We start from the raw sequence: 14476 nt of genomic DNA, 5'->3' as shown, positions 1-14476 counted from the left end.
AGGAAATGTCCCACAGTATGGAACATGGTAGAGAGCACCGGATCAGACCAGGGCTGAGGAAATGTCCCACAGTGTGAAACATGGCAGAGAGCACCGGATCAGACCAGGGCTGAGGAAATGTCCCACAGTATGGAACATGGTAGAGAGCACCGGATCAGACCAGGGCTGAGGAAATGTCCCACAGTGTGAAACATGGCAGAGAGCACCGGATCAGACCAGGGCTGAGGAAATGTCCCACAGTATGGAACATGGTAGTGAGCACCAGATCAGACCAGGGCTGAGGAAATGTCCCACAGTGTGAAACATGCTAAAGAGCACCAGATCAGACCAGGGCAGAGGAAATGTCCCACAGTATGGAACATGGTAGAGAGCACCGGATCAGACCAGGGCTGAGGAAATGTCCCACTGTGTGAAACATGCTAAAGAGCACCAGATCAGACCAGGGCAGAGGAAATTTCCCACAGTGTGAAACATGGTAGAGAGCACCGGATCAGACCAGGGCTGAGGAAATGTCCCACAGTATGGAACATGGTAGAGAGCACCGGATCAGACCAGGGCTGAGGAAATGTCCCACAGTGTGAAACATGGCAGAGAGCACCGGATCAGACCAGGGCTGAGGAAATGTCCCACAGTATGGAACATGGTAGAGAGCACCGGATCAGACCAGGGCTGAGGAAATGTCCCACAGTGTGAAACATGGCAGAGAGCACCGGATCAGACCAGGGCTGAGGAAATGTCCCACAGTATGGAACATGGTAGTGAGCACCAGATCAGACCAGGGCTGAGGAAATGTCCCACAGTGTGAAACATGCTAAAGAGCACCAGATCAGACCAGGGCAGAGGAAATGTCCCACAGTATGGAACATGGTAGAGAGCACCAAATCAGACCAGGGCTGAGGAAATGTCCCACAGTGTGAAACATGGTAGAGAGCACCGGATCAGACCAGGGCAGAGGAAATGTCCCACAGTGTGAAACAAGCTAAAGAGCACCGGATCAGACCAGGGCTGAGGAAATGTCCCACAGTGTGAAACATGATAGAGAGCACCAGATCAGACCAGGGCAGAGGAAATGTCCCACAGTGTGAAACATGCTAAAGAGCAACGGATCAGACCAAGGCAGAGGAAATGTCCCACAGTGTGAAACATGCTAAAGAGCAACGGATCAGACCAGGGCTGAGGAAATGTCCCACTGTGTGAAACATGCTAAAGAGCACCAGATCAGACCAGGGCAGAGGAAATGTCCCACAGTGTGAAACATGGTAGAGAGCACCAGATCAGACCAGGGCTGAGGAAATGTCCCACAGTATGGCACATGGTAGAGAGCACCAGATCAGACCAGGTCTGAGGAAATGTCCCACAGTGTGAAACATGGTAGAGAGCACCAGATCAGACCAGGGCTGAGGAAATGTCCCACAGTATGGAACATGGTAGAGAGCACCGGATCAGACCAGGGCTGAGGAAATGTCCCACAGTGTGAAACATGGTAGAGAGCACCAGATCAAACCAGGGCTGAGGAAATGTCCCACAGTGTGAAACAAGGTAGAGAGCACCGGATCAGACCAGGGCTGAGGAAATGTCCCACAGTATGGAACATGGTAGTGAGCACCAGATCAGACCAGGGCTGAGGAAATGTCCCACAGTGTGAAACATGCTAAAGAGCACCAGATCAGACCAGGGCAGAGGAAATGTCCCACAGTATGGAACATGGTAGAGAGCACCAGATCAGACCAGGGCTGAGGAAATGTCCCACAGTGTGAAACATGGTAGAGAGCACCGGATCAGACCAGGGCAGAGGAAATGTCCCACAGTGTGAAACAAGCTAAAGAGCACCGGATCAGATCAGGGCTGAGGAAATGTCCCACTGTGTGAAACATGCTAAAGAGCACCAGATCAGACCAGGGCAGAGGAAATGTCCCACAGTATGGAACATGGTAGAGAGCACCGGATCAGACCAGGGCTGAGGAAATGTCCCACTGTGTGAAACATGCTAAAGAGCACCAGATCAGACCAGGGCAGAGGAAATTTCCCACAGTGTGAAACATGGTAGAGAGCACCGGATCAGACCAGGGCTGAGGAAATGTCCCACAGTATGGAACATGGTAGAGAGCACCGGATCAGACCAGGGCTGAGGAAATGTCCCACAGTGAAACATGGCAGAGAGCACGGATCAGACCAGGGCTGAGGAAATGTCCCACAGTATGGAACATGGTAGAGAGCACCGGATCAGACCAGGGCTGAGGAAATGTCCCACAGTGTGAAACATGGCAGAGAGCACCGGATCAGACCAGGGCTGAGGAAATGTCCCACAGTATGGAACATGGTAGTGAGCACCAGATCAGACCAGGGCTGAGGAAATGTCCCACAGTGTGAAACATGCTAAAGAGCACCAGATCAGACCAGGGCAGAGGAAATGTCCCACAGTATGGAACATGGTAGAGAGCACCAAATCAGACCAGGGCTGAGGAAATGTCCCACAGTGTGAAACATGGTAGAGAGCACCGGATCAGACCAGGGCAGAGGAAATGTCCCACAGTGTGAAACAAGCTAAAGAGCACCGGATCAGACCAGGGCTGAGGAAATGTCCCACAGTGTGAAACATGATAGAGAGCACCAGATCAGACCAGGGCAGAGGAAATGTCCCACAGTGTGAAACATGCTAAAGAGCAACGGATCAGACCAAGGCAGAGGAAATGTCCCACAGTGTGAAACATGCTAAAGAGCAACGGATCAGACCAGGGCTGAGGAAATGTCCCACTGTGTGAAACATGCTAAAGAGCACCAGATCAGACCAGGGCAGAGGAAATGTCCCACAGTGTGAAACATGGTAGAGAGCACCAGATCAGACCAGGGCTGAAATGTCCCACAGTATGGCACATGGTAGAGAGCACCAGATCAGACCAGGTCTGAGGAAATGTCCCACAGTGTGAAACATGGTAGAGAGCACCAGATCAGACCAGGGCTGAGGAAATGTCCCACAGTATGGAACATGGTAGAGAGCACCGGATCAGACCAGGGCTGAGGAAATGTCCCACAGTGTGAAACATGGTAGAGAGCACCAGATCAAACCAGGGCTGAGAAATGTCAGTGTGAAACATGGCAGAGAGCACCGGATCAGACCAGGGCTGAGGAAATGTCCCACAGTATGGAACATGGTAGAGAGCACCGGATCAGACCAGGGCTGAGGAAATGTCCCACAGTGTGAAACATGGCAGAGAGCACCGGATCAGACCAGGGCTGAGGAAATGTCCCACAGTATGGAACATGGTAGTGAGCACCAGATCAGACCAGGGCTGAGGAAATGTCCCACAGTGTGAAACATGCTAAAGAGCACCAGATCAGACCAGGGCAGAGGAAATGTCCCACAGTATGGAACATGGTAGAGAGCACCAAATCAGACCAGGGCTGAGGAAATGTCCCACAGTGTGAAACATGGTAGAGAGCACCGGATCAGACCAGGGCAGAGGAAATGTCCCACAGTGTGAAACAAGCTAAAGAGCACCGGATCAGACCAGGGCTGAGGAAATGTCCCACAGTGTGAAACATGATAGAGAGCACCAGATCAGACCAGGGCAGAGGAAATGTCCCACAGTGTGAAACATGCTAAAGAGCAACGGATCAGACCAAGGCAGAGGAAATGTCCCACAGTGTGAAACATGCTAAAGAGCAACGGATCAGACCAGGGCTGAGGAAATGTCCCACTGTGTGAAATATGCTAAAGAGCACCAGATCAGACCAGGGCAGAGGAAATGTCCCACAGTGTGAAACATGGTAGAGAGCACCAGATCAGACCAGGGCTGAGGAAATGTCCCACAGTATGGCACATGGTAGAGAGCACCAGATCAGACCAGGTCTGAGGAAATGTCCCACAGTGTGAAACATGGTAGAGAGCACCAGATCAGACCAGGGCTGAGGAAATGTCCCACAGTATGGAACATGGTAGAGAGCACCGGATCAGACCAGGGCTGAGGAAATGTCCCACAGTGTGAAACATGGTAGAGAGCACCAGATCAAACCAGGGCTGAGGAAATGTCCCACAGTGTGAAACAAGGTAGAGAGCACCGGATCAGACCAGGGCTGAGGAAATGTCCCACAGTATGGAACATGGTAGTGAGCACCAGATCAGACCAGGGCTGAGGAAATGTCCCACAGTGTGAAACATGCTAAAGAGCACCAGATCAGACCAGGGCAGAGGAAATGTCCCACAGTATGGAACATGGTAGAGAGCACCAGATCAGACCAGGGCTGAGGAAATGTCCCACAGTGTGAAACATGGTAGAGAGCACCGGATCAGACCAGGGCAGAGGAAATGTCCCACAGTGTGAAACAAGCTAAAGAGCACCGGATCAGACCAGGGCTGAGGAAATGTCCCACAGTGTGAAACATGCTAAAGAGCAACGGATCAGACCAAGGCAGAGGAAATGTCCCACTGTGTGAAACATGCTAAAGAGCACCAGATCAGACCAGGGCAGAGGAAATGTCCCACAGTGTGAAACATGGTAGAGAGCACCAGATCAGACCAGGGCAGAGGAAATGTCCCACAGTGTGAAACATGGTAGAGAGCACCGGATCAGACCAGGTCTGAGGAAATGTCCCACTGTGTGAAACATGCTAAAGAGCACCAGATCAGATCAGGGCTGAGGAAATGTCCCACTGTGTGAAACATGCTAAAGAGCACCAGATCAGACCAGGGCAGAGGAAATGTCCCACAGTGTGAAACATGGTAGAGAGCACGAGATCAGACCAGGGCTGAGGAAATGTCCCACAGTCTGGCACATGGTAGAGAGCACCAGATCAGACCAGGGCTGAGGAAATGTCCCACAGTATGGCACATGGTAGAGAGCACCAGATCAGACCAGGTCTGAGGAAATGTCCCACAGTGTGAAACATGGTAGAGAGCACCAGATCAGACCAGGGCTGAGGAAATGTCCCACAGTATGGCACATGGTAGAGAGCACCAGATCAGACCAGGTCTGAGGAAATGTCCCACAGTGTGAAACATGGTAGAGAGCACCAGATCAGACCAGGGCTGAGGAAATGTCCCACAGTATGGCACATGGTAGAGAGCACCAGATCAGACCAGGTCTGAGGAAATGTCCCACAGTGTGAAACATGGTAGAGAGCACCAGATCAGACCAGGGCTGAGGAAATGTCCCACAGTATGTCACATGGTAGAGAGCACCAGATCAGACCAGGTCTGAGGAAATGTCCCACAGTGTGAAACATGGTAGAGAGCACCAGATCAGACCAGGGCTGAGGAAATGTCCCACAGTGTGAAATATGCTAAAGAGCACCGGATCAGACCAGGGCAGAGGAAATGTCCCACAGTATGGAACATGGTAGAGAGCACCAGATCAGACCAGGGCTGAGGAAATGTCCCACAGTGTGAAACATGCTAAAGAGCACCGGATCAGACCAGGGCTGAGGAAATGTCCCACAGTGTGAAACAAGGTAGAGAGCACCAGATCAGACCAGGGCAGAGGAAATGTCCCACAGTGTGAAACAAGGTAGAGAGCACCAGATCAGACCAGGGCAGAGGAAATGTCCCACAGTGTGAAACATGCTAAAGAGCACCGGATCAGACCAGGGCTGAGGAAATGTCCCACAGTGTGAAACAAGGTAGAGAGCACCAGATCAGACCAGGGCTGAGGAAATGTCCCACAGTATGGAACATGGTAGAGAGCACCAGATCAGACCAGGGCTGAGGAAATGTTCCACAGTATGGAACATGGTGGAGAGCACCAGATCAGACCAGGGTGAGGAAATGTCCCACAGTGTGAAACATGCTAAAGAGCACCAGATCAGACCAGGGCTGAGGAAATGTCCCACAGTTTGAAACATGCTAAAGAGCACTAGATCAGACCAGGGCTGAGGAAATGTCCCACAGTATGGAACATGGTAGAGAGCACCAGATCAGACCAGGGCTGAGGAAATGTCCCACAGTGTGAAACATGCTAAAGAGCACCGGATCAGACCAGGGCTGAGGAAATGTCCCACATTGTGAAACATGGTAGAGAGCACCAGATCAGACCAGGGCAGAGGAAATGTCCCACAGTATGGAACATGGTAGAGAGCACCAGATCAGACCAGGGTGAGGAAATGTCCCACAGTGTGAAACATGCTAAAGAGCACCGGATCAGACCAGGGCTAAGGAAATGTCCCACAGTGTGAAACATGGTAGAGAGCACCGAATCAGACCAGGGCTGAGGAAATGTCCCACAGTGTGGAACATGCTAAAGAGCACCGGATCAGACCAGGGCAGAGGAAATCTCCCACAGTGTGAAACATGCTAAAGAGCACCGGATCAGACCAGGGCAGAGGAAATCTCCCACAGTGTGAAACATGCTAAAGAAAACCGTATCAGACCAGGGCTGAGGAAATGTCCCACAGTGTGGAACATGCTAAAGAGCACCGGATCAGACCAGGGCAGAGGAAATCTCCCACAGTGTGAAACATGCTAAAGTAAAATGGACCAGACCAGGGCTGAGGAAATGTCCCACAGTGTGGAACATGCTAAGGAGCACTGGATCAGACCAGGGCTGAGGAAATGTCCCACAGTGTGGAACATGTTAAAGAGCACCGGATCAGACCTGGGCTATTGATTGCTCATTTACTCATTAATTTACCACTCCCCTCCTGCTTTCAGATGCCTGTGAGCTCACACTGGACCCCACCTCAGCCCACCACAGACTCACCCTGTCTGAGGAGAACACTAAGGTGACCAGGAAACCATGAGTTAACCACTTCCCTTTACACTGACCTCAGATCAGAGATCATTTTCCAAGAGCAGCAGAAATGATGATAATGCCTTTTTAGTGTAAGAGCAGTTTGAAAAGATGGTCTGGAATTTCAGCATGTTTTGGTTGGGATGGAGTTTTGGCCTGCCTGTTGACATGGCAGTAAATGAGTTAATAGACCAACATGAAAGAGAGTTTTAAACCTCTCTGTCAATACCAGCTAGTTTTCTGCTCCTCACTCAGACCACTCCCAGACCATCCTAGCAAAATTCCATCTGGATTTTTTGTTGTTGTTGTTATATCCAATTATGATCTTGTGTCATGGTTGCAACACCCCAATGGGCTCGGGAGGGGCGAAGGTCGAGTCATGCGTCCTCCTATACATGACCCGCCAAACTGTACTTCTTAACACCCAACTTCTTAACCCGGACGCCAGCTGCACCAATGTGTCAGAGGAAACGCCATTCAACTGAGTCAGCCTGCAGGCGTCCGGTCAGCCACAAGGAGTCGCTAGAGTGTGACCAGCCTAGTAAACCCCCCCTGGCCAAACCCTCCCCTAACCTGGGCGACGCTGAGCGAATTGTGCACCGCCCTATGGGACTCCCAGTCACGGCCGGTTGTGAAACAGCCCGGGATCAAACCCGGATCTGAAGAGACGCCAGAAGCACTGCGATGCAGTGCCTTATACAACAGCACCACGCAGGAGGCCTTTTGACAATTAAAAAAAACAATAAGGTTAGGTACTTAATTGTTACCCAGAAATGATTTGATATTGAGATAAACACAAATGGCTGTATTGTACCTTTATTAAGGTAATGGAGATATGAGAAACACTTTAATATTGAGATAGTGAGGACCATAATATTGAGATAGTGAGGACCATAATATTGAGATAGTGAGGACCATAATATTGAGATAGTGAGGGCATAATATTGAGACAGTGAGGGCCATAATATTGAGATAGTGAGGACCATATTATTGAGATAGTGAGGGCATAATATTGAGATAGTGAGGACCATAATATTGAGATAGTGAGGACCATAATATTGAGATAGTGAGGGCATAATATTGAGATAGTGAGGACCATAATATAGAGATAGTGAGGACCATAATATTGAGATAGTGAGGGCATAATATTGAGATAGTGAGGGCATAATATTGAGATAGTGAGGACCATAATATTGAGATAGTGAGGACCATAATATTGAGATAGTGAGGGCATAATATTGAGATAGTGAGGACCATAATATTGAGATAGTGAGGGCATAATATTGAGATAGTGAGGACCATAATATTGAGATTGTGAGGACCATAATATTGAGATAGCGAGGGCCATAATATTGAGATAGTGAGGACCATAATATTGAGATAGTGAGGACCATAATATTGAGATAGTGAGGACCATAATATTGAGATAGTGAGGACCATAATATTGAGATAGTGAGGGCCATAATATTGAGATAGTGAGGGCCATAATATTGAGATAGTGAGGGTCATAATATTGAGATAGTGAGGGCATAATATTGAGATATTGATGGCCATAATATTGAGATAGAGAGGGCCATAATATTGAGATAGTGAGGACCATAATATTGAGATAGTGAGGGCCATAATATTGAGATAGTGAGGGCCATAATATTGAGATAGTGAGGACCATAATATTGAGATTGTGAGGACCATAATATTGAGATAGTGAGGGCATAATATTGAGATAGTGAGGACCATAATATTGAGATAGTGAGGGCATAATATTGAGATAGTGAGGACCATAATATTGAGATTGTGAGGACCATAATATTGAGATGAGCCATAATATTGAGATAGTGAGGACCATAATATTGAGATAGTGAGGACCATAATATTGAGATAGTGAGGACCATAATATTGAGATAGTGAGGACCATAATATTGAGATAGTGAGGGCCATAATATTGAGATAGTGAGGGCCATAATATTGAGATAGTGAGGGTCATAATATTGAGATAGTGAGGGCATAATATTGAGATATTGATGGCCATAATATTGAGATAGAGAGGGCCATAATATTGAGATAGTGAGGACCATAATATTGAGATAGTGAGGGCCATAATATTGAGATAGTGAGGGCCATAATATTGAGATAGTGAGGACCATAATATTGAGATTGTGAGGACCATAATATTGAGATAGCGAGGGCCATAATATTGAGATAGTGAGGACCATAATATTGAGATAGTGAGGACCATAATATTGAGATAGTGAGGACCATAATATTGAGATAGTGAGGACCATAATATTGAGATAGTGAGGGCCATAATATTGAGATAGTGAGGGCCATAATATTGAGATAGTGAGGGTCATAATATTGAGATAGTGAGGGCATAATATTGAGATATTGATGGCCATAATATTGAGATAGAGAGGGCCATAATATTGAGATAGTGAGGACCATAATATTGAGATAGTGAGGGCCATAATATTGAGATAGTGAGGGCCATAATATTGAGATAGTGGGGACCATAATATTGAGATAGTGATAGCCAGATGTAATTTCATAGCTAATTAATTATAATGAATAGACTCATTTTTTATACTGCACAGACACAGCATTTATACTGCACAGTCTGTTTTTATGTTTCAATCATTTCTTTTGGAATAATTTGACATTTCACTGCATTGTTAAGAGACATTAACATCAGCATTTCACTGCATTGTTAAGAGCTAGTAGCATCAGCATTTCACTGCATTGTTAAGAGCTAGTAACATCAGCATTTCACTGCATTGTTAGGAGCTGGTAACATCGGCATTTCACTGCATTGTTAAGAGCTGGTAACATCAGCATTTCACTGCATTGTTAAGAGCTGGTAACATCAGCATTTCACTGCATTGTTAAGAGCTGGTAACATCAGCATTTCACCTCATTAAAAAATCAGCATTGTTAAGAGCTGGTAACATCAACATTTCACTGCATTGTTAAGAGCTGGTAACATCAGCATTTCACTGCATTGTTAAGAGCTGGTAACATCAGCATTTCACTGCATTGTTAAGAGCTGGTAACATCAGCATTTCACTGCATTGATTAGAGCTGGTAACATCAGAATTTCACTGCATTGTTAAGAGCTGGTAACATCAGCATTTCACTGCATTGTTAAGAGCTGGTAACATCAGTATTTCACTGCATTGTTAAGAGCTGGTAACATCAGCATTTCACCTCATTGTTAAGAGCTGGTAACATCAGCATTTCACCTCATTGTTAAGAGCTGGTAACATCAGCATTTCACCGCATTGTTAAGAGCTGGTAACATCAGCATTTCACTGCATTGTTAAGAGCTGGTAACATCAGCATTTCACCTCATTGTTAAGAGCTGGTAACATCAGCATTTCACTGCATTGTTAAGAGCTGGTAACATCAGCATTTCACTGCATTGTTAAGAGCTGGTAACATCAGCATTTCACCTCATTGTTAAGAGCTGGTAACATCAGCATTTCACTGCATTGTTAAGAGCTGGTAACATCAGCATTTCACTGCATTGTTAAGAGCTGGTAACATCAGCATTTCACTGCATTGTTAAGAGCTGGTAACATCAGCATTTCACTGCATTGTTAAGAGCTGGTAACATCAGCATTTCACCTCTTTGTTAAGAGCTGGTAACATCAGCATTTCACCTTATTGTTAAGAGCTGGTAACATCAGCATTTCACCTCATTGTTAAGAGCTGGTAACATCAGCATTTCACTGCATTGTTAAGAGCTGGTAACATCAGCATTTCACTGCATTGTTAAGAGCTGGTAACATCAGTATTTCACTGCATTGTTAAGAGCTGGTAACATCAGCATTTCACTGCATTGTTAAGAGCTGGTAACATCAGCATTTCACCTCATTGTTAAGAGCTGGTAACATCAGCATTTCACCTCATTGTTAAGAGCTGGTAACATCAGCATTTCACCTCATTGTTAAGAGCTGGTAACATCAGCATTTCACTGCATTGTTAAGAGCTGGTAACATCAGCAATTCACTGCATCGTTAAGAGCTGGTAACATCAGCATTTCACCTCATTGTTAAGAGCTGGTAACATCAGCATTTCACTGCATCGTTAAGAGCTGGTAACATCAGCATTTCACCTCATTGTTAAGAGCTGGTAACATCAGCATTTCACCTCATTGTTAAGAGCTGGTAACATCAGCATTTCACCTCATTGTTAAGAGCTGGTAACATCAGCATTTCACTGCATTGTTAAGAGCTGGTAACATCAGCATTTCACCTTGCTATACTGTGTATGCGACCAACAAACGTTGATTTGATAAGATTTCAAAATTGTTGTGGAATTTATCTTGGGTTTGTATGTCATTTACATGATATTGATTTATTGAACAGATATACCACTCTATATTATTGTCATTCTGTTTGTGTTTGTACTATTTATTGAAATAAAGCCATGTTCTTTTGGCCGTTGGCTCTTAATGAGAGTGCTTTGGGACATCATCCATATTCTCAATGAGTTCATCCATTATGTTCTGAGAGTCACATTAAACTGTTAATATAATGTGCTTTGAAAAAAAACCCTACCCTGTCAAACATAGGATATCTTTTTATTCATTGTTTCATAAGTTGAATCAAATTTGAAAGTTACATTACCAAAAAAAGGCAGTCAAGGAAAATTTATTTTTGATTGATTGTAAAAGGTGTGAGAGCAGAAGTGTGAAAGCATTGCTGCGCAGAATTTCATCAGAGATCAAGTCTGTGTCTCTCCATCTCCCTCTCTATGTGTGTGTGTGCCTGCGGGAGCGTAAACAAGTCTTGATGAAAAAGCTGATCAGATGGCTCTTTCCAGAGAGGAGCCTCTATAGCAGGGCAACAACCCCTTGTGTTGACTGGCATTCAAAGCAGAGCAGGTGTAAGGGCACTGAGGGTACATCATGCTTGATGGACGGCTGTTAGAAATGACTGACGTTCTTGTTGCCTGGGTCAGTACACGACTTGTCTTTCTGTTGCTCAGACTTGTTGCTCTGCGGGAACATAGACAATCATACATCTAGATTAAACACACAACTCACCTAATGGTTGTATGTGTGTGTGTGTGTGTGTGTGTGTGTGTGTGTGTGTGTGTGTGTGTGTGTGTGTGTGTGTGTGTGTGTGTGTGTGTGTGTGTGTGTGTGTGTGTGTGTGTGTGTGTGTGCGTGCGTGTGCGTGTGCGTGTGCGTGTGCGTGTGCGTGTGTGTGTGTGTGGTGTGCGTGTGCGTGTGCGTGTGCGTGCGAGTGCGCGTGTGTGTGTGTGTGTGCGAGTGCGTGTGCGTGTGCGCGTTTGTGTGTGTGTGTGCGAGTGCGAGTGCGTGTGCATGTGCGTGTGTGTACCTTGGCCCCGAACAGCATGCTGATAACCCCTTTGGAGCGTCTGTCAGCGGTACGGTCACCAGGAAGACACACAGACATGCTCTTACTGTCCCTCCTGGACCGGGCTGACTCCGCCTCCTCACTACCGTTGACCACAGACAGAGACAGACCTGTGAACAGGGAGAGGGTGTGTGTGAGAGGGAGTGTGCCTATGTGCATGCGGTCATGCGTGTGCATACGTTTGTGAGTGTTACCTGTAATAGCAGGCAGAGACCTGGAGTTGACATTGGTGAGAGAGTCATTTCCCTGACAGGGTTCAGACAGGTTGGTGTCACTGCGGAACTCCTGCTTCTTGGACAGCTAGAGGGAGGCAGAGAACAGAGAGCAGGGATACACATTGATACTGACATAAAGCAGGAGTCTGTGTGCACACTATCAGTCAGTTTGGACACACCTATATTGTAGAATAATAGTGAAGACATCAGAACTATGAAATATCACATATGGAATCATGTAGTAACCAAAACAGTGGTAAACAAATCAAAATATATTTGACATTTGAGATTCTTCAAAGTAGCCACCCTTTGCTTTGATGACAGCTTTGCACACTCTTGTCCCACTCGCTCTTGACATTTCAATTCCATCCCTTGCCCCTCTCTCTCTCTCTGCCTCTCTCTTCTCTCTCTCTCTCTCTCTCTGCCTCTCTCTCTCTCTCTCTCTCTCTCTGCCTCTCTCTTCTCTCTCTCTCTCTCTCTCTCTCTCTCTCTCTGCTCCCTGTCACTCTCTCTCTCTCTCTGTCTCTCTCTCTCTCTCTCTCTCTCTCTCTCTCTCTCTCTCTCTCTCTCTCTCTCTGCCTCTCTCTCTCTCTCTCTCTCTCTCTCTCTCTCTCTCTCTGTCTCTCTGCCTCGCTCTCTCTTTCTGTCTCTCTCTCTCTGTCTCGCTCTCTCTTTCTCTGTCTCTCTCTCTTTCTCTTTCTCTGTATCTGTCTCTCTGTCTATCTCTCTGTCTCTGTCTGTCGCTCTCTCCATCTCTCTCACCCGTTTGCTGTCCAGTGTGTTGGTCCTGTCTCTCTCCTCTGGGATGAAGATCATGCTGCTCCTCTTCCTTTTCTTTTTGGACTTCCTGAGTTTCACCTCCCCATCGGCCCCTCCCTCTTCCCCCATGCTCATACTCCCGCTGGAGCGCTGCAGGGTGGGGGTCCGGGGGGACACCATGTCAGGGAGACCACTGGGGAGGGAGGGGGTGAGGGGAATAGGATCAAGAGAGAAGTGAGGGTAAGGTGTGTGTTGTTAAATATGTTTTTGTGTTTGCATCCATCTGTGTGGGTTTCATCTGAGTGTGTGTGTGTGCCTGTGTGTGTTACCTGTCTGGGTAAGGTTTGGTGGGGGTCCCACACTCAGACCCCTGGAGGGAGCAGATGGAGATGACAGACTGACGGAAGGAGCGAAGGACAGAGCGCGGACGAGTTGACTTCCTCTCATCCATATCCGGCTAAGAACAAGGGATGACGAAGAGGAAAAGAGAAGGATGGAGAAAAAGGTCAAAGGTGACGTTGAATGAAGGAGAGAGTGACAATGCGTTTCACAAACAGGAGTTAAGCTTTGGCATGGCCAGTATCATTCCTAAAGCTCTTTTCATAACACACTTTTTCAGACAGATATACTCCTCTGCCCAAGATACCAGGCAGTTCCCTGCAGCTAGCATTTCAGTCCTCACGCAAACACTCTCCTTTTCTCTCCCTCTCTTTCTCTTACCAGGTCCCTCACGCCGTACTCCTTCTCCACCTTCTTCCTCATGTGTTTGAAGCACTCCTCCATGCGCTCGTGGAAAGGTCGTAGGTCGTCTGTCACTCTCTTACCATGTAGAGAGATCCCTCCCCCCAGCAACGGGATCTGCAAGATAATAATGTGTGTGGGCATGCATACGTGTGTGTGTGTGTGTGCATGTGTGTGTGTGTCTGTGTTTCTGTACGGTATGTGAGTGTGTAGCGTGTGTGTGTACAGTACCTGCCATGCGATGAGGTCTTTGAGGCGATACAGCTTATCTCGGTCCTCTGGGTGTTGCAGGTTGTACTCCTCAGTGAAGAAGGCCTGGGGAGAGGAGAGATATCATTGAAATGTGCTGCTCTTTTATGTATTAAACAGTCCTGGGTTGAGATAGGAAGAAGACAAATGTATGATCTTCACCAAACATCCAGCTCATTGTATAGTATATTCTATGCCTACTTCAGCTTGTGCCAAACACACAGAATACTGTTCTGAAATGTACGAGTTGGGCAGGAGTAAGGAGATGAAGAACGGATAGATGGATGAACTCTGACCTTTTCGTACTTGGCGAAGCCCCCCATGACAGCGGGGTCCACGATGCCATTGAGCAGCATGGAGAGGGGGTTGATGGGAAGGGCGTCGTCGGCCTGGTATTGGTTTACCATGG

At 47.0% G+C, this 14476-nt stretch overlaps 1 protein-coding gene and 1 long non-coding RNA gene across 2 annotated transcripts in view; both read right to left on the bottom strand.

The window, feature by feature from the left end:
- Positions 1 to 8549: 8549 nt before the first annotated feature.
- Positions 8550 to 10826, bottom strand: LOC127913978 (uncharacterized). Its single transcript, XR_008087485.1, has 3 exons — positions 10519 to 10826; positions 9819 to 10343; positions 8550 to 9629 (listed from the first exon to the last, which is right to left on the bottom strand). It is a non-coding gene; the product is annotated as an uncharacterized LOC127913978 (long non-coding RNA).
- A 456-nt stretch (positions 10827 to 11282) lies between these two features.
- Positions 11283 to 14476, bottom strand: part of LOC118374637 (dedicator of cytokinesis protein 2-like) — a 179954-nt gene continuing 176760 nt past the window's right edge. Inside the window, exons 44-51 of the mRNA XM_052488215.1 lie at positions 14364 to 14476; positions 14050 to 14133; positions 13798 to 13935; positions 13407 to 13534; positions 13081 to 13270; positions 12298 to 12403; positions 12065 to 12213; positions 11283 to 11718 (exon numbers count right to left, since the gene is read on the bottom strand). The exon at positions 14364 to 14476 is cut by the window's right edge and continues 64 nt beyond it. Of these exons, the coding sequence (XP_052344175.1) occupies positions 11647 to 11718; positions 12065 to 12213; positions 12298 to 12403; positions 13081 to 13270; positions 13407 to 13534; positions 13798 to 13935; positions 14050 to 14133; positions 14364 to 14476 (980 nt within the window). The 3' untranslated portion in view covers positions 11283 to 11646. The remainder of the gene's footprint in view (positions 11719 to 12064; positions 12214 to 12297; positions 12404 to 13080; positions 13271 to 13406; positions 13535 to 13797; positions 13936 to 14049; positions 14134 to 14363) is intronic.

This window comes from Oncorhynchus keta, chromosome 30 (genome assembly GCF_023373465.1).
Source record: "Oncorhynchus keta strain PuntledgeMale-10-30-2019 chromosome 30, Oket_V2, whole genome shotgun sequence".
Lineage (NCBI taxonomy): Eukaryota > Metazoa > Chordata > Actinopteri > Salmoniformes > Salmonidae > Oncorhynchus > Oncorhynchus keta.
Note: the sequence above shows the minus strand (reverse complement) of the source record. Positions and strands in the feature narration are given on the sequence as shown.